The sequence below is a fragment of the Alternaria alternata genome (genome assembly GCF_001642055.1).
Source record: "Alternaria alternata strain SRC1lrK2f unplaced genomic scaffold CC77scaffold_38, whole genome shotgun sequence".
In the NCBI taxonomy this organism is placed as follows: domain Eukaryota; kingdom Fungi; phylum Ascomycota; class Dothideomycetes; order Pleosporales; family Pleosporaceae; genus Alternaria; species Alternaria alternata.
This window is the reverse complement of record NW_017306227.1, coordinates 88,675-112,019: the sequence shown is the minus strand read 5'-3', so window position 1 is coordinate 112,019 and position 23,345 is coordinate 88,675. Positions and strand designations below refer to the sequence as shown.

General features: G+C 52.1%; 9 protein-coding genes across 9 annotated transcripts; 3 read left to right on the top strand and 6 right to left on the bottom strand.

The window, feature by feature from the left end:
- Positions 1-342: 342 nt before the first annotated feature.
- Positions 343-1,285, bottom strand: CC77DRAFT_921634 (hypothetical protein; the record flags this gene model as incomplete). The annotated part of the gene is made up of 3 exons (XM_018533723.1): positions 343-683; positions 733-894; positions 952-1,285. Coding segments are annotated over 3 exons (837 nt in total), but the record flags the coding sequence as incomplete, so codon positions are not given.
- A 445-nt stretch (positions 1,286-1,730) lies between these two features.
- Positions 1,731-4,200, bottom strand: CC77DRAFT_1026355 (FAD-binding domain-containing protein). The gene is made up of 3 exons (XM_018526245.1): positions 3,650-4,200; positions 3,192-3,598; positions 1,731-3,143 (listed from the first exon to the last, which is right to left on the bottom strand). Exons 1-3 carry the CDS (start codon positions 3,822-3,824, stop codon positions 2,211-2,213), a joined length of 1,515 nt encoding a protein of 504 aa, XP_018379200.1. The 5' UTR covers positions 3,825-4,200; the 3' UTR covers positions 1,731-2,210.
- Positions 4,201-4,562: 362 nt separating this feature from the next.
- Positions 4,563-6,450, bottom strand: CC77DRAFT_593994 (MFS transporter-like protein). Its single transcript, XM_018532396.1, has 2 exons — positions 5,599-6,450; positions 4,563-5,548 (listed from the first exon to the last, which is right to left on the bottom strand). Exons 1-2 carry the CDS (start codon positions 6,190-6,192, stop codon positions 4,835-4,837), a joined length of 1,308 nt encoding a protein of 435 aa, XP_018379199.1. The 5' UTR covers positions 6,193-6,450; the 3' UTR covers positions 4,563-4,834.
- CC77DRAFT_594018 (hypothetical protein) lies at positions 6,451-7,663 on the bottom strand. Its single transcript, XM_018532397.1, has one exon. The coding sequence runs from the start codon at positions 7,420-7,422 to the stop codon at positions 6,709-6,711; it is 714 nt and encodes a 237-aa protein (XP_018379198.1). The 5' UTR covers positions 7,423-7,663; the 3' UTR covers positions 6,451-6,708.
- Positions 7,664-7,812: 149 nt separating this feature from the next.
- On the top strand, positions 7,813-8,824 carry CC77DRAFT_950185 (aldose reductase; the record flags this gene model as incomplete). Its single annotated transcript, XM_018535303.1, has 3 exons — positions 7,813-8,142; positions 8,203-8,426; positions 8,482-8,824. 3 exons carry the CDS (start codon positions 7,813-7,815, stop codon positions 8,822-8,824), a joined length of 897 nt encoding a protein of 298 aa, XP_018379197.1.
- A 1,888-nt stretch (positions 8,825-10,712) lies between these two features.
- Positions 10,713-14,441, top strand: CC77DRAFT_950183 (hypothetical protein; the record flags this gene model as incomplete). The annotated part of the gene is made up of 3 exons (XM_018535302.1): positions 10,713-13,470; positions 13,519-13,819; positions 13,886-14,441. The coding sequence occupies 3 exons, from the start codon at positions 10,713-10,715 to the stop codon at positions 14,439-14,441; spliced, it is 3,615 nt and encodes a 1,204-aa protein (XP_018379196.1).
- A 302-nt stretch (positions 14,442-14,743) lies between these two features.
- CC77DRAFT_1002586 (UBC-like protein) lies at positions 14,744-16,337 on the top strand (the record flags this gene model as incomplete). Its single annotated transcript, XM_018523188.1, has 2 exons — positions 14,744-14,886; positions 14,943-16,337. Exons 1-2 carry the CDS (start codon positions 14,884-14,886, stop codon positions 16,335-16,337), a joined length of 1,398 nt encoding a protein of 465 aa, XP_018379195.1. The 5' UTR covers positions 14,744-14,883.
- Positions 16,338-19,441: 3,104 nt separating this feature from the next.
- Positions 19,442-22,779, bottom strand: CC77DRAFT_1026352 (hypothetical protein). The gene is made up of 3 exons (XM_018526244.1): positions 22,693-22,779; positions 22,056-22,634; positions 19,442-22,002 (listed from the first exon to the last, which is right to left on the bottom strand). Exons 2-3 carry the CDS (start codon positions 22,372-22,374, stop codon positions 19,562-19,564), a joined length of 2,760 nt encoding a protein of 919 aa, XP_018379194.1. The 5' UTR covers positions 22,375-22,634; positions 22,693-22,779; the 3' UTR covers positions 19,442-19,561.
- CC77DRAFT_593907 (hypothetical protein) lies at positions 22,468-23,051 on the bottom strand. Its single transcript, XM_018532395.1, has 2 exons — positions 22,693-23,051; positions 22,468-22,634 (listed from the first exon to the last, which is right to left on the bottom strand). Exons 1-2 carry the CDS (start codon positions 22,916-22,918, stop codon positions 22,561-22,563), a joined length of 300 nt encoding a protein of 99 aa, XP_018379193.1. The 5' UTR covers positions 22,919-23,051; the 3' UTR covers positions 22,468-22,560.
- Positions 23,052-23,345: the final 294 nt, after the last annotated feature.

The window sequence follows — 23,345 nt, the reverse complement described above, 5'->3', positions numbered from 1 at the left end:
AGATCTCGATCTTCAGGTCCACCAAGCTTGGCCTCGTAGCCCTTGGAGAGTTGGTTATTAACGCTAATGATGCTGTGGTATCGCCAACTCTCTTTCAACAGTGAAGTTTACCTGTTTCTCAATTCCAGCCATAGGTCTCAACTCGGTCTCACTGCCCCAATCGTTACTTTCTTTTCTACCCTGTTCACTACTCGGCAATCTTAGGCCTGTGTTATGACTCCACCTATGTCCACTGAATACACGGCGGGCCTTGCTTTGCGGTCCTGACGCACTTGGCTCTGCAGAGCCATATACTGGTGGTGCAGATGGACTTGGTCGAGTGCGCCCCATTGTTCCATTCAATAGGTATCTGAACGCTGGCAGTGTAGCGACTATGACAGATACGGATGACTCGATGTGGCTCCACATACTCAGTAGCACAGGTCCATCAGCAAGTGCGGCTGGGTCGGGATTCGAAGTAGCCTTTGTGACTTGCGCAAGCCGTGCGAACGCGAAGGCGATGATGATGGTACCGAGTGAGAAGATAATAGCAAGTCCAAACTTCTGCTGGGCTGAAACTTGTAGTTTGCGCAACAGGTTCAGAGGGAGAAGCATTATGAGAGCATCAGCAACGACGTCTGCGCTTGTTGCGAATTTGATGGAGGCATCGGCTCGGATGAGATCCTCTGGATCGCTACACCCAGCTATATAAGTTAGAAAGTCATATAGAACCCGTTGGAATGAGATACTGACTCGCGCTCCAGTATCTGGATAATGGACGGCAGGTCAAGAAGTTTGAGGCGATTGATGCGAGGTAGAGAAGTAGCACCAATATAAAACATAACCACCAAGCGCGCATGTATATGGGCAGTCCAATGACCAAACGCCTAAAGAAGAACAGGATAGAGAATTTGGCTACATATGTATATCAGCACAAGATTCTCCGGCAGCGTCCTAGCAATCTCAACCTACCAGCCCATAGGGTTGTCCAAAACAAAAGCATCTGGCTGAACATGAGTTTGAGTGCAGTGCGTGTCCTTTCGACGAACTCGTCCGGTGGTAGTGGCATTGGGGTATTTGGATCTGCTATAGCTGCTTTTGAGTATTCCTGAGCGAGGAAAAACTGCGGTAGCAATCGTGTGATAACCACAGAGAGAGCCGTCAAAGATAGCAAGCCAAAGAAGACGAAGTGATCGTCGGCGAACAGCCGGTGTTGGGACTTCCATCGTAGAAAACCTCTCAGAGCAGTGAAGACGAATGACCCACCCCACAGACACCATATCAACGTCTGTGTTATGTTAAAATTGCAGCATGTATTGATGTTTGACTTACCATAAGTTCGGTGTAGTTCAACGTCATTTTGGCTGTTACTCGTTGTTAACAGAGTGGAATGGATGACACTGCGACTGACACGATCAATTCTTAAGAGACATTTGTCTACGGGAGGGACATGCGAACTAGATCCTATGGAACGGTAAGTACCGTAGCCGCGCCCCAGGATACATGTCAGCCCTTCAAGTCTCAAGTCCACATGTGTTTGGCAGCCACTATAAATTCCCCCACAGAAGGCCTCGATACCCTCCAGACATGGAAGTACAACGGTTCAAACAGGAGACGGTAAAATTACGGCGCAATCCTTCCAACATGCATGCACGCAACACGATGACCTAGAAATCAGAAGTTGGATCGACAGGTTCAAGGAGCTGTCGACAAATCAACGGAACCGAGAATGAGACATCATCTTATCGCTGCTGGGGGTTGCTCATTGGAGTAATAGCTCCGTTACAACAACTGATTTCCATTTTCGCGGGAAGCAAATCAAGGTTCCCGGGAGGCTGGGCCAATCCTTTGGACACGGCTCGGTTACGCTGCCCCTTCCTTCGCGTTCCTTCGCGTTCAAGCTTTTCATCCACCCGGCAAAGGTGAGGCACAGTTAATTCGTACCCGCTACTGGTACGCCGAACTTCCGGACGAATACATGTCTGCGAATGACGCACAAACTCGCCCGATCGAGGGGAACATGTTCAGGTTGGTAATGAGGCGCGATACAAGCAGATAAACGACGATATGAACCTCAAAGGGCATATGATCTTGATCTGTGACCACGGTCACAAGGAGAATCACAAAGAAGACGTATCTTCTTGCGTTGGTAGGGGCCAAACGATGTTTATTGGTCAATGTGCGTAGCGAAAGGATCTAAACACTGTAAATAGCGCACCCGAATTGATCAATCATGCATCGGCGACTTTCCAGCCACCAGGCATCAGGTTGGTATATACCCGAAGAGGATCGTACTTTGTACGAATAGTCTTTAGCCTTCTCAAGTTGGCAGCCGGATAGCTTTGGAAAATGGGCTGCCCTTTTCCAGCATCATTCATGTACAGGTAATCAGCGCTCCATGATTTTGCCTTGAGCAAGCCGTTGATGCTTGCTGTGATCTCATCAGCAGCAGCGCGTACCTTGACATCATCGCTTGCTGACGTCCAAGTGAAGTTCTCCACCATCCAGAAGAAAGGTGCCTTGGAGACATCCACGCCCTGAGGGTTACCACCAGTCTTAGCACTGTGCGACAGAAATGCCTTGGTAACAGGCTGGAAGGTTATTGAAGCCTGGAGGTTGCCAACACTGGGCAGCTTGGCATTGACGCCCGAGATGAAGGTGTCGTGAATGAGCTGGACAGCGTCTCGATCGACGACAGACGAAAGAGTGCGGAACTCCTGGCGTAGCCCTAATGGTTGAAGAGCGTCTGTAGCTGAGATGTAGTCCGAAAGTGGTTGCAGTGCGTACGAATCGGCGACAGGGGTGAGCTTCGGCGCAGTGAAGTTCTCAAACACTTCTGGGTTGTCAGTAGTGGAGTGGTAAAACTTAGCAGCCGCATAAACCGTCATGTTCGCCGCAGGGAAGGTAAGGATCGTAGGAATAATGGCAGCTTTGGGATCGATGCCGCCGTATTTCCCGAAGTTATAAACACCATCCAGGTAGCCTTTCGATTGCGACTGGTCAAATTGTCCGATGCCAACGTGAACATCGCTACCCTCCACTGGTCGTAGGTCGAATCGTGTAACGATGCAGAAGGAGTTTCCGCCACCCCTCAAGGCCCAGAAAAGATCAGAGTACTTGTTCGTCGCTGTTGCTTCAACGATAAGTCCGCTGGACAACACGCACTATCGCTGTCAGATCAGAGCTAAACTTGAGAGATGATGCCAACTTACTTGGTACTTCTGAACGTTGTCCGAAGCAAATCCATACTCCGAAGAATAAAACGAAATTCCCCCGCCAAGTAGCAGACCAGGAACACCCACGTGGCCCACACGACCTCCAACAGCCGCGAGTCCGGACGGTTTGAGATAAGCGTAGACGTCCCTCCACCTATTCCCGGGACCAACGGAGACGATAGACTTGTCTGTCGAAAGAGATAAGGTCGTCAAGTTGGACGAAGACAGCAACACACCGGAGCTGTCGATTCCGTTGTAGCCAGGTATTGGCATATGTCCTCCTCCTCGCATAGCGAATTTTGAGAGAGTGAGTGTCATCGTAGTGACCGCGTACGAAACTTGTTGGGCATTTTGAGGAACGAAGACGCACGCAGGACTGCTGTAGACTGTGGCTGACCAATAGGCTGTGGATTCTTAGCAAATATCGCGCTTGCGTCTTGATTGTAAACACATACGCTCTTGCGTCTCATAGGAGTAGCCCGAGGTTCCAGGTAGAAAGGTGCTTTCAGGGTATTTGGCCTTCAACTTTGAGCAGGCCACTTTCTCACCACCAAAGAGGCTTTTGGCTGCTCCCGTTGCAATTGACGGTGCAGCAAAGAGAAGAGCCGCAACACCTGCTAAAAGTACCATGCTGGGTCTAAGGAAATGATGCCAATAGCTAAGTACGAACGAGATAGACAGGCGGATGCTGATGTTTATGAAGAATATCGGACGGACATAAAGTATTGCCTCCGCGGCTCGACTCCGTTTGGAAGCATGTTGGTCTAGCGCACTTGGGTCTCCCAGGCACCGGAGCTGTTACCAATTCAGGACGCAGGAAGGATCGTCTGCATGTTCGACTTGTGAACTATGCGATGGATCGCAAGCGAAGAAGTCGTACCGCTTGTACATACAACGTAGGTGTGATTTTTGTGTCTGCGATAGACCCATCAAGGTACACGAGTGATGGCTCCCATGAGGTTGTCACAGTGCAGCGACGAGGACAGACTTGAGTTATCAAACCTTGGGATGCAAGGATGAAGGGACGGTCTGCCGTATAAAGTACGCGTGGTGCGGCCCGGGTTAGCTGGGCTACTAGCGCCAGAACGCCCCTCATCCTTCGGGCGAGGCCCCCACCGCTTCATCTCGCGGCCGCCCCATCGGTTGAGACCCTGGGTTCGATTGACCACGACTCGGGATTGTAGTGAGGTTACGATTCTCTAGTTGTCACTTCATTGTCGGGTTATGTGAGTTCGCCGACCCTCTTTGTAATCTTTACAAAATACCTACATAGCGTTTCTCAAGCACTGCGAAGCACATTCTTTCTGCTTAGAGGAAGCAGACTTACATTATCTTAAGATAGGCTTGGGAGTTGGTAAGATCAATACAACTCGAAGACTTGTTTGCATGCCTAGGTAATTCATCTGGGAAGCAAATATGACGGATGACGTTATTTCTAAGTCGCTCGTAACAAAAGAATCACTCTAAAAACATACCAATGATCATACTAAAGATGTATTAATATGACCATGTCAGATCTCTGTGTAGAATATAGCGAGAGATCAAAGCTGAAGTTAGTCTGGCTGTCGCTTTTACATCTGAACAGCACTATGTTGACACGGTGGTCAATAGCTTCATAGCGCTGCAGTGGTCCCATAATCTCAGTCCTCATGGCGCGCAGTAGATACAACTTGCAAAGCGGGACGCAGCCTTGCAAAAGCAACCCATACCAGCAACGCCAACACAGTCTCGATAACTATCGCGAACCGGAAGACACCAATACCCATGCCGTCGATAACAGCACCGATAGCAAACGGCGAAAGCGCTGCTCCAACCTGACCTAGAGAAGCCACAAAGGAAACAGCGGCAACATGCAACTCTGCCGGCAACAATCGTGTAAGCACAACAACTCCTGACGGAAACATCGGACCCATGATAAACCCTAGCATTGTCATCAGCGCCACAGAAGCAGCTGCAGATGACAAAGCAGCGAAGAGAATATCTATCCCAATAGCGAGAACAAAGTACAAACCAGTCGCGCGCCGCACCCCCATTCTATCTGTTGCAAAACCTAACGTGAGTCGTCCAATAGCCATGCCAATCCAGTACCCCGTAGAAGACAGACCAGCGACGTAAGCGGTTGAGTGGCGGCTGCGCAGCATGAATGAGACGATCCACCCCGAGATCGCTGTCTCGATACCAACGTAAGTGAGAAAGTACGCTGCGCAGAACCAAGTAGCTCGGTATCTGAACACGGCCTTGACGTCGATCTTGGAATCGTTGATTTTCGACTGCTTGCTTTCGTGGTAGACGGATGCGGTTTCGTTACGGAATGCCATGACTAAAACCAAGAAAGAGAGCGCGCATGCTCCAGCCTACAACCATTAGTCAAGGAAGTGAAAGACCTTGGATTCAGGGAACTCACTAAGATAGAATACCAGGTCCACCACGGAAAGTGCCTGGTGGTCAAAATAGTAACGATAAATGGACCCATCGCCCCACCAACACTATAACTCCCATGCAACAGCCCGCTCACAGTATTCGCCTTCTCCATACTCCCCGCCCACGCACACCAACTCCCATCCAGCAGCCCCGTTCCCAGCCCCTGGAACATAAAGGCAACCAGCACCCACCCAAACCCCGGATGCGTTGCTACCATCGTCGTAGCCAGGATTTGTAACAAAGGCGCTGCAACTGCGATTCCTCGTTGGCCAAAGCGGTGATGCACAGTATCGCTACACTGTGCTGCTACAACGTAGCCGATGGGCGGGACGAGAAAGATGCAAGATACTTGGAGGTCGGTGAGATGGTAGTAGGAGGAGAGGAGAGGGAGGACGGTGCCGATTGAGGAGTTGAAGAGGCCGAGTGTGGTGAAGGAGTACATTGCTGCCGCAATCTTCAACATCAGGCGCGTATCCATCTTTTCATCGACATTGCGGGTAGTCTCGTTGTCTCCTGGAGAGCTGCTGTTGTCATGGAGAAGCGGAGAATCTTCGTGGTTGGTGGGTTGGTGTGCCATGTTGTTGCGACGTTGCACATTCAGATCGCGATGCCAGATTGTTAGTTGCGTTGTTTTATGTCAGTAAAATCACGAATGCATTTTTGACGAGTTGCGAGCAGTTCGAGAATGAATGTTGATTGATGATATGGATAGTTGATCGTCAGTTCCGGCGGAAACTGCTGTCGCGGAATGTCGCTAGGAACAGGTAAGCGTCACCCATGCGGCTGGCCAATGACATCATCACGTCGCGTGTTGTGAAGTGATGCCCAACGCCCAGGATGTCGTGCTGGTAAACATATAGTTGCATGCCGTAAGGGTGCCAAGCGCTGACACAGACGCATTACAAGTAGTTTTTCATGTTTCAACATGTTGGGATTGGCAAAGATGAAGCTTCTCAGTTTTCGTACGCCAGTACCTGCATAATCGCAACTGTTTTCGTGTCGCGCAGGAATTGCAAGATTCCTTCCAGAAAAACATTCTGGTTGAGGTGGGCTACGCTCGTTTCGAGAACGACATCCAGCCTTCGATAGAGACTCAGTCTTCATCATCCGAAGATGCATAGCCTAACCCGAGCGAAAGCGTGTTTCCGAGCTTGGAGGAAGGTGGCCCTGCTGGTGGCTTTGTCGCGTTCACGGATGATGTCGCGGGACTCTTTACGCCGTTACTGCCGCCCGTAGTAGAAGGTGTGTTCGTTTTGACATCTGGCGTAGACTGCTTCGTAGCCTTTACTTCGTTGGTGCTGCTCTTCTCTTCAGGCATGGAGCTCGATTTCCTAAGCTTTACGCCCTTTAGGAGACCAGCTTCAGTACCCTTCTTCCTCTTTCGTCCAACTGCCGCCCATTGGCCGGCATCCTCCTCTTGAGGTGTTTCTGTGCTCTCTTCTTCGAGACCCCGAGCCCTCCTCTCGGCTTCTTCGCGCTGTCTGCGGAACAAATCTAATTGTTCAAAGGTTTCTTTCTTTACATTGGCTTCTTCCTGGCGCTTCTTTTGCAAGACCGAATCCAGGTGGTCGGCTTCTTCGTCGTCCAGAGCAACATGCAGCTTGTACCGCGCTTTTTCTTCAAACTCAGCTTGCTTCTTGTCTTTGTTGGCTTGTAAGACCTCGAAAAGACTTTTCCCGTCTTGCTGCTTCGCTAGGTCGGCTTTGGCGCGTCTCGCATCCTCAATCTCTTGCTGGGCCTTTTTCCACTCATCATCGCGTTCGACTTCCTCACCAGCCTTGCCGCCACTGACGAATCCTGAAGACATTGCGGTCCACACTTATTCGGCTAGCGCAGGTAGCTGATGGCGGTGCAATGGAAGCGGGAATGTTCAACGGCAGAACGCCAAAAAATGGTACTGTTCCGACTTCCTTTTGGGTTCTAGCGCCAGGTGGGTAGCGCTCCACCCCCCACCCGTTTAACCTCACCCGCGGGCAAATCGCGTCCTGATACGTGGAGGTTTTATGCCGGTGCTTAAAGTTGCTCGGTACAGATACCAACGTGTTGGATGAAGGATGGCCCTGACGTAGGAGGGGTACACAACGCGTCGGCACTGCCCCTCCAGATCACCCTTCAAAAGTTTGCCATTTCTGCCTTCTTTCAAATTTCCTACATCCCAAACTTTACCTTACAATTTATGATTCGTACCCTAGCAAGAATGGCACCCAAGAACTGGACCAAGGAGCACTTCACGCTCAACACTGGCGCAAAGATTCCCGCTGTCGGTCTCGGCACATGGCAGTCAAAGCCTGGTGAGGTTCGCGAGGCCGTCAAGGCTGCCCTCCAGGGAGGATACCGCCACATTGACACCGCGCTTGCCTACGGCAACGAGAAGGAGGTCGGCGAGGGTATCAAGGACTCTGGTGTACCCCGTGAGGAGATCTGGGTTACCACCAAGCTTGACAACCCATGGCACAAGCGCGTTGAAGAGGGCATTACCAGCTCTCTGAACAGTCTTGGTCTCGACTACGTTGACCTTTACCTCATGGTAAGTTGCTCAACATCAAGGTATACTCTCCGATTGGACTAAACACTGACGCGGTGACAGCACTGGCCTTCTTCCACCGACCCCGATGATCTTAAGAAGCACTACCCCGACTGGGACTTCAAGGACACCTGGGCGGAGATGCAAAAGCTCCCCGAGTCTGGCCGCGTGAAGAACATTGGTGTTTCCAACTTCGCCATCAAGAACCTCGAGAAGCTGTTTGCCGACTCTCGCTTCAAGACCACACCTGCCGTCAACCAGATCGAGCTCCACCCCAACAACCCCTCGTAAGTCATGTGTTGGCAGCTCACTCATGTATGTGTAAACTGACAGTGAGACCAGCCCCAAGCTCCTCGATTACCTCAAGGAGAAGGGCATCCACGCCACCGCCTACTCCTGCCTCGGATCAACCGACTCACCTCTTTACAAGAACGAGAAGCTCAAGAAGCTCGCCGACAACAAGGGCAAGTCTGTCCAGCAAGTCTTGCTCATGTGGGGTCTGCAGCGTGGCTCCAGCGTCATCCCCAAGTCCGTCACAGCATCCCGCATCCAGGGCAACTTCCAGCTTGACGGCTGGGAGCTGACTGATGAGGAGATGAAGGAGATTAGCTCGCTGCCTGAGCGCTTCAAGGTTTGTGGTGACGCCTGGCTACCGGTCAAGGTCTTCTTTGGCGATGACGAGTAGGTCTTTACGTACAATGATACCATGAAATAGAAAGGAATGAACATGTGACTATACATACACCCGAAGTGTCAGTGCGTGAAGCGTCTTTGGTGTTGCGGAGTAACGTCGGACATGACCGTGGGAGCCTGCGCGACTGCCTTGTGGCGATTTATCAGCGTCATGTGAGAACGCGTTTGGCGCTAGCAAGACGCGCCTGATCTAGATGCCCGTTCGCCACTCATCTCTCTTTCTTGAACACTTCACACTCGACTCCAGTACAACGACTAATTCACACTTTTTTACTGTCCCATATCCGTCAAAATGAGTGCCGAAGAAGAGCAGTTCGATGATAGCAGCATGGGTGGCCCTGGTGCCCCCACTCCGGTGTCTGCGCTTGAGGTATGCTTTACTTGACTTGGTACGCGCAGCGGACATTGACGAGATCTCAGGGAGTCAATGGATTGACTGCACGCGACATCAAATTGATTGTTGAGGGCGGCTTCAACACCGTAGAGTCAATTGCCTATACGTATGTCAGCCACTGTGTGTAGATTGGCCCCGCCACTAACGACAGACAGGCCACGGCGAGCGCTCGAGCAAATAAAGGGCATCTCAGAACAAAAGGCCTCAAAACTACTTGCAGAGGGTAAGCAGCAATGACGCCGTTATATTGCCTGTTGCTTACTTGAACAGCCTCCAAACTTGTGCCTATGGGCTTCACCACGGCTACCGAGATGCACTCACGTCGTAGCGAACTGATTTCGATCACGACCGGCTCAAAACAACTGGACACTCTTCTGGCAGGTGGAATTGAGACCGGCTCGATCACAGAGATCTTTGGCGAGTTTCGAACGGGAAAGAGTCAGATTTGTCATACACTCGCCGTTACCTGCCAGCTGCCGTTCGACATGGGCGGTGGTGAGGGCAAATGCCTATACATCGACACTGAGGGCACCTTCCGACCAGTACGATGTTTGGCTGTGGCAAATCGATTCGGACTTTCAGGAGAAGAAGTTCTAGACAATGTTGCTTACGCGCGCGCATACAACTCTGATCACCAGCTGGAGCTTCTCAACCAGGCCGCCCAGATGATGACGGAGACACGATTCTCATTGCTCGTCGTCGACTCCGCCACCGCACTATATCGAACGGATTTTGCAGGGCGTGGAGAGCTTTCGGCTAGGCAAACACATTTGGCCAAGTTCATGCGCACGCTACAACGGCTTGCGGATGAGTTTGGTATTGCCGTCGTAATCACCAACCAAGTCGTTGCACAAGTGGATGGTGGGCCAAGTGCCATGTTCAACCCAGATCCGAAGAAACCTATCGGAGGAAACATCATTGCGCACGCAAGTACGACGCGCCTCAGCTTGAGGAAGGGCAGGGGAGAAACGCGTGTTTGCAAGATCTATGACAGCCCATGTCTGCCAGAGAGTGATTGCCTGTTCGCCATCAACGAAGACGGCATTGGCGATCCCAAGGAGAAGGACCTCGAGGAGAGGGCCAATAGGTGATGAGGCTGATGGAGGGGCTTCGGCCCCGATTCGCATTGCCGGTGCAAGGCGTTATGGGGCGGTGACGATCTAGATGTGTTTGGTCGTGGACGATTTATGTTTATGCAATGCGTATGATATCCTAATACAAAATTTGAACCGAAGCACATCATGGTTGTCCACTTCTCTCGCGTGCTGCGTGATGCGAGCCCCCCTGCAAGAAACGTCAAGGTGATCTGCGGTGAAGGACAAAGCCGCGTCCGTGCACGCGTGCGCCAGACAGCTTCGTGCATGCACCGCGGCGACTGTTTTTGTGAGCTTTACCTTCGCGCCGACAGCTGCAACTCCAACCCAACGCGCGCCACAATTCCTCGACTCCTGCGACGACAGTCGGGACCCTTTCGCATGCGATCGCCATGGTTCAAAACGGAGGCACATGTCTCTACAAAGAGGCGCGATTGAACATCGAACCCGCCTATCCTGGCTCGACAATCGTATTTTCGATACCAACACACGCTCCTTTCGGGATCCGAGGTACGGTGAAGCGCAGTCTTATCACAGAGCACTATGCAGACAAAGACGAGGAGGCCTTCACGAGGCGTCATCTAGCCACGGATGGATCCATGTTCTTTCGGCAACACCATGCATACCCGCGAAGCTTCCTCTGGCGGGTGCTGGACAACAGAAAGATGTTGGAGATACAGTCCACCGACTTGGACCACGACTTTGCCGACAAGTTCGAGGCCAACCTCGCGCTCCTCTTCCAGTTCCCCGCCGAGATTCGACCCTTTTGCGTCGCCTTCGCTGAGCCCGCTGACCGAAACGCATTGAGCGTCTTCGTAATCACGACGAACAACGAGCTCTATACCATGACTCTACACCGCGACTTCTTCTCCACTCCCGCAGCCTCGGAGCAGGAACCCGAGACGTGGTGTAAGAGGTTCGAGCCGGCCCTCTTCAGCGGGCGCATACCCTACAGATTGGTCGCCGAAAGCGCAGAGGAGCTACTCGTAACACTTGATGATGGGGCCATCTGCCGTCTGATTTGGGACAAGGCCAACAACACGTGGGACGGGGCGCGGTACCAGCAGAGTAACTGGTCGGTACGCGGTCTTCTGTCATGGAAAGCGCAGCCCACAGTCAGGTTTGAAAACGCAGACTTTGCTGTATCAGCCGCCGCTGCGGTCGCGATATCACCGAACAAGCAACACATCCTCTCAGTGTGTTTGGATCACTCGATAAGGGCGTGGAACATTGCGTCGGGCAAGCCAGGTGCTCACGTTGACCTTTTGGGCGCCGACGACTTTGCACTAGAAAAGTCACAAGCTTCATACTCGATTGGACCTTCGCAGTCGATGCTCATGACTGTTGTGGACGGTCTTGGGGGGCCGGGAGGCGCAGAGTATCATATCGTCACCTACTCTCCGAAGCAACATCAATTCAAGTTCTGGGGCGTGCGGGACGCGGACGACCAGGACCATGGATTCTACGATGCTGCGCAGGACTCGGAGCTCATTCCGCCGATTGACGAACTGATGAACACGACTGTATGGACACTAGAGGAATTCCACGTAATCCCAGGACCTGGGTGGAGGGGCTCGGAGATCTGGATACGCGCTAGGTCAGGACCGAGCAGTAAAGTCTACTCATTGAAATTCGACCTCACTGATTTTGCCGACCAACGAACACAAACTTGGAAGAGCGATTGGGTGTCTGTTGATTCAGGCCCATTGACCGTCGAGGCACTAAAGATGAATCCTGCGAATCCTAGCGAGCGAGAGTTGGAGCCTGACGAGGAGGTCTCTGATCAATGGATTGACTTCCTGTTCTATCCCGGACGGTTCACGATTGCGACGTTGGAGACGGCGCTGCTCATCTGCAAAAGAGGTTCAGAGCGGGTGCGGTCAAGTCGATCGTCGAATCGGGGCAGCTTGAAAGAGCGTCTAAGCGCCACTATTGTCACCCTCGCGGTCGAGCACAGTCCGCAAACAGAAGATCTTAGCAAAGCCATAATAGCAGAGTGGCAGGCTTACTGGAGTCTGGTAAAGGATCTACATAAGCGGAGGGGAGAATCGCTATCACTCGTTTACGACCGAGCTACCGACCGGCCGTGGCTAGTGTTGAGCGACCACCTCTCTGCGATTAGGAATTGCAGCGAGTCAGAAGTCACTACACTCAACGCAGCTGCCATCTCAAGCCAGCGCGTGCTGAGCAAACCCCTACGGCAAACCCTGGATACTTCGGAGTCTCGCGATGTGGCACGTTTGTTGAACGCCGCAGCTTCCTTCCGTCAACGACTGCCATCTTTTGTCCAGCAACAAGTACAACGCCACATGGAGATGGACCTACTACAGAGCCGGAACATCACAATCTTGGATCGCATGGAATGGATCGAGGTCAACAGCGAACTCTCCCAGCATGTGACTGACGAGGATGTCACCGTCCTTGTCGAAGAGCTTGGTATGGAAGTGAAGGACTTGGGCACTGAGACATTTCTCCGAGCTATCAAGAAGCTGGACTATGAACACGATGGCCGACCTCAGTCGAGAAAGCAAATCGCAAGATATGGGCTGAGTGCGCTATCTTCAGTCTCCAAGGAAACGCTTGAGAATGACCACAATGCCCTATTGGACTTGCTTGTGCTGCTGTTGTTCATGTTCATCGAGCTGGAGGGAGAAACACATGATGAGTGGGATGCATCTGAAGTCTTTGCAGAACTTTTGCTTCGATACAAGGATTGCATGGTGGTGTCCTGGTTAGCTCGCACAGTGTGGGCTCACCAGTCTATGACGGGTCAAGCGTCAGAGCAACTGTATCGCATGTTAGGCGAGACGTACAAGACCCAGAAGCTACCTATCACCCAGACAGTCCTCGAGGGCATCTACGGACTGCGCGCCTTTGAGGTCTTGCTACCAAAGGATACGAAGGCGGGTCTACTCACCCACTGGAGCCGGGGCTGGTTGTCTTTCATCTTTAGGGAACACGACTTTGAGAATGTCGTGGAGGACATTATGGGGTTCCTTCTAGCACAGCAAGAGTACGACCTCGCTATGGACTTTTCCAAGTTCCTTCCTGAAGGTCATTGGGCCTCTTATCTAAAGGGGCGCATGCACCTTGCACTCGGTGAGAGTGCGCTCGCGTCTTTGTGCTTCCAAAAGCCTGCATATACCATGGGTAAGTCTACTACATGCAAATTTGCCTACAGACCACTAACCTGTACAGCCCTCGGTCCAATGTTCGATGTCGCGGAAGAAGACACAGCAGGCCTGGTATCAGAAGTCGAGCGAAACTCGTTTTCCGAAGGCCTAGCACGCTACTACAGTCACGTCATCGGCCTGTTCGAGAAGGCCAAGGCATACTCCTACGTCGCGGATTTTGCCAAACTCGGTCTGCGATGTTTGATGGGCCAGGAAGATGAGGAGCTCAAGACGGATCTGCTCCAACGGCTCTTCACCGCTTCAATACAAACAGCTAGATTCCATGATGCGTACTCTGCGTTGATCAGGCATAGCGACACAGCCTTGTACGTCAAATACCCGTCTTTACCACTGTCCAACTTGTTATACTGACTGTTGCCGTTCCCACACAGGAAAACATCTGATCTTCAAACTCTCATCACAACCATGGTCACGGCCTCGCAAACTCCCACCCTCCTCACGTTCCCATTTGTCGGCCTCTCCGACGCCGTCGACACCATCCTCACCTCTCTCTGCCAAAAGACACTCAACCTTGCTTCCGGACCGCCGTACCATCAAATCCTCTACTCGTTCCGCATCAGCCGAAACAACTTCCGCGGCGCAGCGTCTATCCTGCACGAGCGGCTGCAACGTCTCAAGACGACCAGTAGCAAGATCCACGACCCGGCTGATGAAAGCTTGGCGCAGATTTACCTCATGATTATCAATACCTTGTCGGCGGTCAGTAAAGAGGATGCGTACATATTGGCTGAGCAGAGGATGGAAAGTAGTGGTGCAGGAGGGGGGTTGAATTGGGGGATTGGACAGGGCAAGAAGTTGCTCAAGAGGCAGATTGTTACGCTGGATACGCTGAGGAAGGAGTATCAGGAGGAGTTGGATCGGGTGGCGGCGATTGAGAGTGGGCAGTTTCCTTTTGTGGAGACGGAGGATGGGATGGACATCTTGTAGGGGTGTTTATAGCATGGCGTTTGTTAGGGAGTATTAGAGGGAAATGATGGATGTAAGACTATATGTGACCTGCATCTGGAAGGGTCGTTTTTTCTTCTTCTTCTTTTCTTCTTTCTGGATGGATGACTGTAGCTAGCAAATATGATGGAGATGGAGATGTCTTTACGCAGAGTAGCTGTTTGAAATGTTGATCATGCATGGCTTGAGGTTGATGGGTGAGGAGGCCGGAGGTGGAGTTGACGCGCTAAGGCGCGCTCAGATGGCGGCGAATTGCGGGGCGTCGCGACCGACGTGTGGGTGCATGGCAACCGCTGGAAGACCGCAGGCCTGACTCGTCACTGCTCACCACTCCAAAGACGGCAGATGGTCTGTACAGCAGCGCAATGAACGCCTTGTTCTCTCTCTCACCTACACAGACGCGCTCCTACTACAGCACACAGCCATGGTGATGCTCGCATGTCCCGTCGCGTACCCACGCACTCCACTAACACAAACACTCAGAACTCAAAGTCACTGCGCCGCCTCGCCGCCGACCACGGCTCCCTGCACACCGCCGGCCTTCCTCCCAACTACCTGTTCCCTCCAGGCGCGGATGACTCGGCAGACCTCACCTCTCTAGACGTCCTTCTCGCCGGCCCTGTAGGAACACCTTATTCGGGCGGTGTATGGCGCCTGCACCTCGACATACCACCTACGTACCCCGCCGCCCCGCCCACGGCGCAATTCCGAACCAGACTATGGCATCCGAACATTGACGAGGCCACGGGCGCCGTGTGTGTGGAGACGCTGAAGCGGGACTGGAGTAGTAGTTTGAAGCTGAGAGACGTGCTCGTCACGATATCCTGTCTCCTCATCCAACCGAATCCCGCGAGTGCGCTCAACGAAGCAGCAGGCAAGTTGGCCGTCGAGGACTGGGAGGGTTACTGTAGAAGGGCAAAGCTCATGACGGATATCCATGCTGCTGTGCCGCGGGACATGGCCGACGAGGTCAGGCAAGCGCAAATGAGGGGCGAAGACAAGGAGATGCCGCCGCCGGAGGAGGAACGTATCGCGAAACCGACGTCCAAGGGCAAGGAGAAGGAACGCGTCAAGATGACGCCCGCGGGACCAAAGTTGCAACGCCCAGCGAGTGAAGATGAAGAGAACAGGCGACGCAGAGGGGGTGTCGGCATGCCGGGAGAGCAAAATAGTGATGCAGAGGAAGACTGGATACCTGGACCGCCGCTCGGGGGCGACAAGACAGCAGCAAGAGGAGGTGGTAGTCATCATCATGCAAGGACGAGGAGTAAAGGGAATAACGCTTTTGGCATCAAAGGGCTCGCGAGATTCGATACGGCTCCGAAACGCGTCTTTGGTGGTACGCATACTCCGACGCCGACGTCGCCTGGTATACCGAACCCCTTCCCCGAGAAGGAAGAGGAGAAGCACACTACTACTATTGATGATGGTGACGCCGATGGTCCTCCGTTTGTTACCGTCACTTCGAGACGTGATGCCCATGGTCTAAAGCTCAGCTCGACGACGACGACGACCACAACAACAACAACAGCAGCAATGGTCGTAACAGAACAAACAGAAACCACCCCCGACCTACTCAAATTCTCCCACAAGAACCCTTTTTCGGCTATCCAACTCAACAACCAAAGTCATCCTTTGATCAAGGAATTCTCGTATAGTTGGGAAGATGCGGCTGTGTTGCACGATGCTACTGTTGCTGGTAGTGGTGGTCATGGTAATACAGTGGAGGAAAAGTCACTCGTGAGGAAGAGACTGGCAGGTGAAGAGTTTGAAAAGAAGAAGAAGTGGGAGATGAAGAAGTTTAGGAGGGCTGGGGGGGATTTGAAGAGGTTTAATCGCGGGGATTGGGGGGCGAGGGTGGGGGTGGGGAGGCTGTGATATTTGTATTTTGCTGGTGATGGGTGAGAGAGAGAGGGTGTGTGTAGGAGGGGAGCCTGTGAGGACGGGTTGGGTTCATGGGGGTTGGTGGTGTGACTGGCATAGCGATTTGGCGTTTTTGGTGTTGTGTGTGTGCGTGAGCGCATCATGGATGGGAGTTTTGGTAGAATTGTTGTTATGTGGGGTGGGTGGACGCTGGCTGGTTGGTAGGTGTGAGATAGGATGATCCGTATGTATTACACTCTCTCCTATGAATCACGCAAAAGTCTGACGGTATAATGTCGCGACGTTTTCGTCATCTCAGGTCATAGGTGAAGGTGAATGACGGTTTTGGTTGTGTACAGTGATGATTTTGTAAACGTAGGCAGGTATCCGACACCGACGTCCGTCGGACCATGTAAAGTGACTATGGCAGTTTCGGTGCTCGACACATAGTGAGCTCGCTGGTTTTCTGTTTAGAGATGGCATCCATTGTGTAGTGTGAAAGAAGGGAAGAGAAAGAAGAACATAGAATCGAGGACCTCGAATTTATATCCCATTGCTGCTTTTGCTCCTGCTTTTGCTCCCGTTTCCCATCCTGTCGACATCGCAGCTCCAGACAGCGAGGACGAACATGTCGATGGGAACAGTACTCTTCCAACCCATCACGCATGATCATTTCCTCTTTGAGTCGATTTCCGCCATGTCAAACTCGGCGCGAAGCTTGTAGTCATCTCATTGTGAACTTGGAGATTGAGTATTGAGAGAAGAAGAAGAGGCCAGACCAGGCGCATCGAGTGGACTCATGAAGCTTTGGAAGGCGGCACCGTCTCCATGGCAAATATCCGTAGTGTTTTTAGGAAAAGGGAGGAGGAAAATGGATGATGGAGGAAGAAGGTCGGCCAGTGGAGGATTTTATAATAGTTGCAAGACGACAGCGCTCGCCCATTGTCCTGGATATTTTGAGCTTTCTGGTAGGGTGCGTGATATTTTGGACGATTGCCGGCCTGGTCGGGAGCCGGGAAAAAGGTCTGGAACACATAATGGTTGAATTTCACTTTTGAAGAGAGAGAGAGACGCGGTCTCATACAACCATCCCACAAGGTTTTGGAAAAAGGAAGGATAGCTGATGATGTAGAAAGAGTAGTCGACTAGTCGGAGATGTTTTATATGCAGTGTTCGTGGCGGTAGCGCTCTCATGAGAGGGGATGTGCGATTTCTCTGAAACATCGAAAGTTCGATATGGTGCTTCGAGAGAGACACATAATTCTGTTTTGCGGTCACTTTAGGAGCAACAGGCGCGATCTTCATGTCGCTTTGACATTCGCATTTTGGGGAAAAGATGAAGAAGTTGAGTTTATAAGAAAAGTGCTGCAGCCGCAGACAGGTTTTATAGTAGAGCCAGCGAACGACGCACACTTGAGAGCTTCGTGGTTGGTTGTCGATGATTTGCGCTCATAGATCTCGTGAGCGAGAAACGACGGCTATTTTCCTAATCCGCACAAGCTTGACAGCACAGAAAGACACACTTGTCAACCTTGTAATTGTGATTTCGAAGGAAAGGCGCAATCTCCATCGGGCTAGCATGTTACATTCTTGAACAAGAGGCGCAGTCCCCATCGAAGTTACGACGAGCCTTTTTGGAAGAAGCGACGGACTCTGATTACAAAGAAGAAGAAGAAGAGAGGTGTCTCCATAGCGAATTTGGCAGTAGATCGATGCGACAGCGTAGCGCAAACATGATATGTGTTTCGGTCCTTTTGGATGAACAGATAGTTTCAAAGTTGTCCTGGAAAGAACGCACAGTCACCCGGACAATGGTTCTGGTTTTGAAGCAAGGAAGGTTGCGAACACATATGTCATACGTGTCTGGTTTTGGAGTGCAGGCAGAGCAATCCCCATGGATCTTGATCAAGGCTTTTTTGGTAAAAGAAGAAACAGATTGGATGCAGAAAGAAGGGATACAGCTGCCGAAGAGATCATTTTATAGAAGAGCCAAGAAGACAGCTGCACATGTGATCGAACATCGCCATCGCCATCTCAGCGATTGCAGTGCTCCACCAAGAGCGACAGCACCGTCATACCCATGACCTTTCCAGTTTTCGATACACGTAGAAGCTCAGACTAGGATACGGTTGTGTGTACCTCGCCGCGACTGCCACACATCAAGGATCGCTATCATTTTTTTTTGTTGGATAAGTGGTGTAAACTCTGAACAGAGATTTCCCGTCATGAAGTACACTGATACGTCTTTTGGTAATTACGGCACGATGAAGAAACATGACTATGTCTGTTGTATGTTGGAAGACCGAACGCCTTCTCCATGTTTCGTCTGGTTTCCGCATTCTGTTAAGAAGAGAATGAAATGAGATTATTGATGAGTGGAGGTTGGGCGTAGCGAAGACGCTTTTATGTATCGAACAGTCCAAAAGTGTAGAGCTGGGGAAGGAGAGCAAGTGCCGCACATGTGGCTCTCTTGTGATGAGTTTCGTACTAGGGTGGCACTCGAAGAACGCTCCTCATGACAAACTCGAGCCATCGATTTTAGGGCGCGAAGAGAGGTGCCGGACATAATTGACAGGTTGAGACTTTTTGGAGAAGAGGCAGTCTCCTCCATGAACGCACTTGGCTTGTTTTTTTTTTCGTAAAATGGAGTGTACTTTGGGATGTGAGAAAGGCGGGGAGGTCGTACTGACACAGTTTTATATGATTATCCTAGAAGTACAAGGCCAAGACACAAAGCTGGGAAGTAATGCGCATGTGACTACCGCCCAAAAAGATGAGACTGTCGTACATGTCTTCTCCAACTTCGTTTTGTTTTCGATCCTCTCTTCGTACATCTAGAAATCCAGAATCTAGAGAATACTGATTCGCCATGCCACTCAGTCTGAATCATAGGCAGAGCCGTAATCCGGGACCTCGGACATCCAGCCGTACTTGTAACGTTGGTTCTCGAACATGACCGTTTCCAGAGGGTTTTCATAGTCCCACCGCTGCCTAAATTGTGGCACTTTCTTGAGAAACACTTCGTAGCATTCCTTTGTAATGAGCTTGAGTTTCTCACTATGTCACTTTCACCGGACACGATACCATGATCAAAAGAATTTCCAGCACAACACCCACTAGGTCTTCATCATCATGTATTGCTATTCTACATGTTACATAAGCAAGCCACAACAAACCACCACCCTAAGGATATAACCAGAACATGAAGAAAGTCCATAAAAAAATACCTCGCTCATCATCTAGAACCAGCACTTTCCGTATCCCTTGTCACATCCAAGACCACACGCCCAGGGGTCAATGGAGCAACGTCCACTCTGCTTGCAGCAGCATCCCATCTCAACACCGAAAAGCGTCTTGTAGCCAGCGCATGTCTGGCCACCGTTGGCCTCACCGCACTTTCCGTTTGAAGAAACGGGGAGCTTGGTAGGTGTAGGAGTGGCGGTTGTGGAGCAGGAAGTAGAGCTAGGGCGGACAATGGCAGTCGAGAAGGAAGATGAGGGGTGGACGGGGGTGGGTGTCATGGTAGAGACGGGGTAGGCAGAGGAAGCGGAGCTTGAGACGGGGTACTCGGAAGAGGCCGAGACGGCGACTGAGCTGCTTGATGGGACGGTCTGGGAGTTTCCAGGAGTGGAGGCTGGGTACTCGGAGGCTGGGACGACAGAGCTGGTGGGGTAGCTGTCCTTGGAAGCGGAGTCTGTGGCGGAAGCAGAGACAGAGACAGAGACGGAGGTGGACTCGTGCTCCTCTGGCTTCTCAGACGTGGGGGTTGAAGCGGATGCGGAGACGTGCTCGGAGACGGAGACGGACACCGAGGCGTAGTCGGAGACTGAAGCGGAAGCGGAAGCGGAAGCAGAGATGTGCTCAGAAACAGAGGCAGAAGCCGAGGCAGAAGCCGAAGCAGACGCGGAAACATGCTCAGAGACTGATGCAGAAACGTACTCCGAAGCCGAAGCGGAGGCGGAAGCAGAAACAGATGAAGAAATGACCTCAGATGTGGGCGTAGCAACAGTAGAAGATGTGGACTCGGACTTCTCGCTGGCGCTGGAAACAGCGATGGAAGAGGAAACAGACGAAGAAGAGACCGAAGGGCAGTTGCCATAGATTGGGTTGCAACCAGCACCGCAGTGGTCCTCGGAGGAACCGCAGTATCCCCAAGCGGAGCAGCATTCGGACTTTACGCCCTCGAGAGTGCTGAATCCAACACATGTGTATCCCTTGTCACCGCCGCAAGAGCCGTCGCGGGACTTCTCTCCAGAAGTGGTAGGAGTAGCAGAGGGTGCGGAGGAGACTTGGCTGGCGCTGGAGCTAGCATCGATAGTGGTGCTAGCATCGGACGAAGCAGGGGCGGAAGAGCTCAAGACAGTGGAAGAAGAGACAGTGTCCTTGCTGACATCAGCCGAGGAAGACGGAGCTGGGGTAGAGCTAGCGGCTACAGAAGAAGAAGCGCTGCTAACATCCTGAGCACCGCACTTTCCGAAGCCAGCCTGGCAACCTGTTCCGCAGTAGATGTCAGTGTTACCGCAGTATCCGTACTCGGAGCAGCACTCGCTAAGACCAGCGGGGCCGTTGAAGCCAATGCAGGTCATGCCGCCGTTTGCAGCACCGCAAGATCCATCGGTGGTAGAAGGGCCAGTAGGGGTAGGCACGGGACCAGTGACGCTGGCAGAAACGGAGGCAGAGGCGGAGGGAGAGGCACTGGGCTGGGCACCACACTTTCCGAAACCGGCTTGGCAGCCAGTTTGGCAGTGGTCGGCGGTGTTTCCACAGTATCCGTATTGAGAGCAGCATTCGCCGAGGAGACCGTCAATACCGACCCAGCCGACGCAGGACTGGTCACCGCCAGTTGAGCCGCACATGCCGTCCTTGGAGGTAGGGCCGGTGGGGGTAGGGACGGCAGAAGAGGTGCGAGTGGAGGAAGTGCTGGGGGGAGCGGGGGTAGAGTCGCGGTACCAGTTCTCCTTGGGGTCCTGGAGACACTCACCCATGGTAACAGCTGTGAGGCCTTGGGCGTAGAGGTAGTCAAGCATGTATGCAGTGAGGTTCTCCGCGGTCAGTTGGTGGATGTCGTGGCCGATGACGAGTCTGTCACCGTCGTATGGGTCTCCGCTGTTGCGGGTGTCGATGCCGTTCTTGAAGTTGTCCTTGGAGACCTGGATCTTCTCCGGAGTCAAGTTGTTGTAGTCGTCGGTGTCGAGATCGAAGTAGGAAACGACGTAGCCAAGATCAGACATGACTTCCTGGCACTCAGCATCGCAGGAAGAGTAAGGTGGGCGCATGTAGGTAGGGTATTTGCCGATGATGTTACGGATGGCCATTTCGTTCTTGACCATCTGGTCGTAAACCTCCTCCTTGGTGATGAGGCTAAGGTCCTGGTGGGACCAAGTGTGAGAAGCGACCTGATGGCCGTTGTCGTACATCTTCTTGATGACACCAGCCCAGTTCTCATCAATGGCACCCTTTCCGATGTTGTTACCGGTGATGAAGAATGTGGCATGGGCACCACGTGCTTCAAATTGAGCCATAACGTCCTCGGTGTAGATGTATGGACCATCGTCGTATGTAATGGCGACGGTTCCAGGGTTGTTGCAGACGTAGATACCACCACCGCCGTAAGGAATGGATCCTAGCTTCTGGCGAACATCATTGCGGGTGCTTGCTCCAGCAGGAGTCTTGTTGGCATCTGCAGTGACATGAGTAAGCTGATCACAGTAGACGGGAAAGAACGTGTCATACCGCATGCAGGTCCAAAGTTGAACAAGCAGTCAGGCGCTTGGCAGTGTTCCTGGGTAGTACCACAGTATCCGGCGCTTGAGCAGCACTCGTTGTCCGCACACTTTTGGTTGCCGCCGTCAGGACCACAGCGTCCGTCAGCAGACTGTCGGGGGCGGATGATGGGATCTGGGTGAGCAATATGATGGTCTTTGAAACCAGCAAAAGGGTTGCTGGCCCTCAACTGCCTAGGCATACCAACGATCCTTGGCATGCCCTCCATGCCATGAGCGGCAACGAGCGGTGCTACCAAAGAGGCAGCAGCGACTTGAGTGAAACGCATTTTAGCGAATTAAGTTTTACAGTCCTAGTATGGTTGTAGTATTCGGTTTAGGTTGCAAAAGTGTAAAGCGAGTGTGGTTGACAATAAGTCAATTAGAATTAGTTAGGAGTAAACGAGTGACGGTCGCTATGCGTGCAAAGACGAGCAAGACGAGTAAAGAACGCAAAGAGAAGAAATCCGATATACTTATAACAGAGAATCCTGTAGACGCACCTCCAAGGGCGACGACTCGTGGCGTAGCTGCGAGGAGTGGAGCCCCACTAACTGAAAGAAGTCAGCACACTATTATCAGCAGCCAAGAGCGCGGCCCTGGGAAACTTTCGTGGGATACGAAGGGACAGTGGAGACGGCATGGTACTGAGAAGATTGGTAAGGCGCCTAGTGTAAGCCACTGTAAGGTGATACGGCAAACTCTCATGTCTTTATCGTGATTGCACGTCTTGGTAGCCCTACAGCCTTGGGAGGCTTGTGAGGTGCCAAACCCCATAAACATGTCGATCTCGAAGAGGCATAACAGAGCCTGAAGCCGACCTGTTCCTGTCATGACCAAGCTAATAAGGCGCCGGGGTCTAAATATATGAGACGCGATGCTGGTTCTGACCAGCTCCCGTCGCGGATACACTGAAGTGGGATGATCGCCGGCGGGGCCTATCTCAACAACAGGCTAGCGGGGATACTTGGCGTCACAAAAACATCGTGGTTTTCACGTTGATGGCTTGATGTGGCGTTCGATGGCGTCTCGCGTAGGAATCAGAGGCCGTTTCGCTTTCGGCTTCGTCGGCACCGAATCCAGGAATGTGGTTGAAGGGCTCTGCAGAAGGGCAATCACCAGTATCGATGAAGTTGGTGAATGCCGCATGTTAGTCGCGATTCGAATGCTACATTGCGAACAATGATTTCAGTACCAGGAAACGGTAACAACAATGTCTATTCTGTCAGCCGTTGTTGCGACACCCGTGGTGTTGGGACTA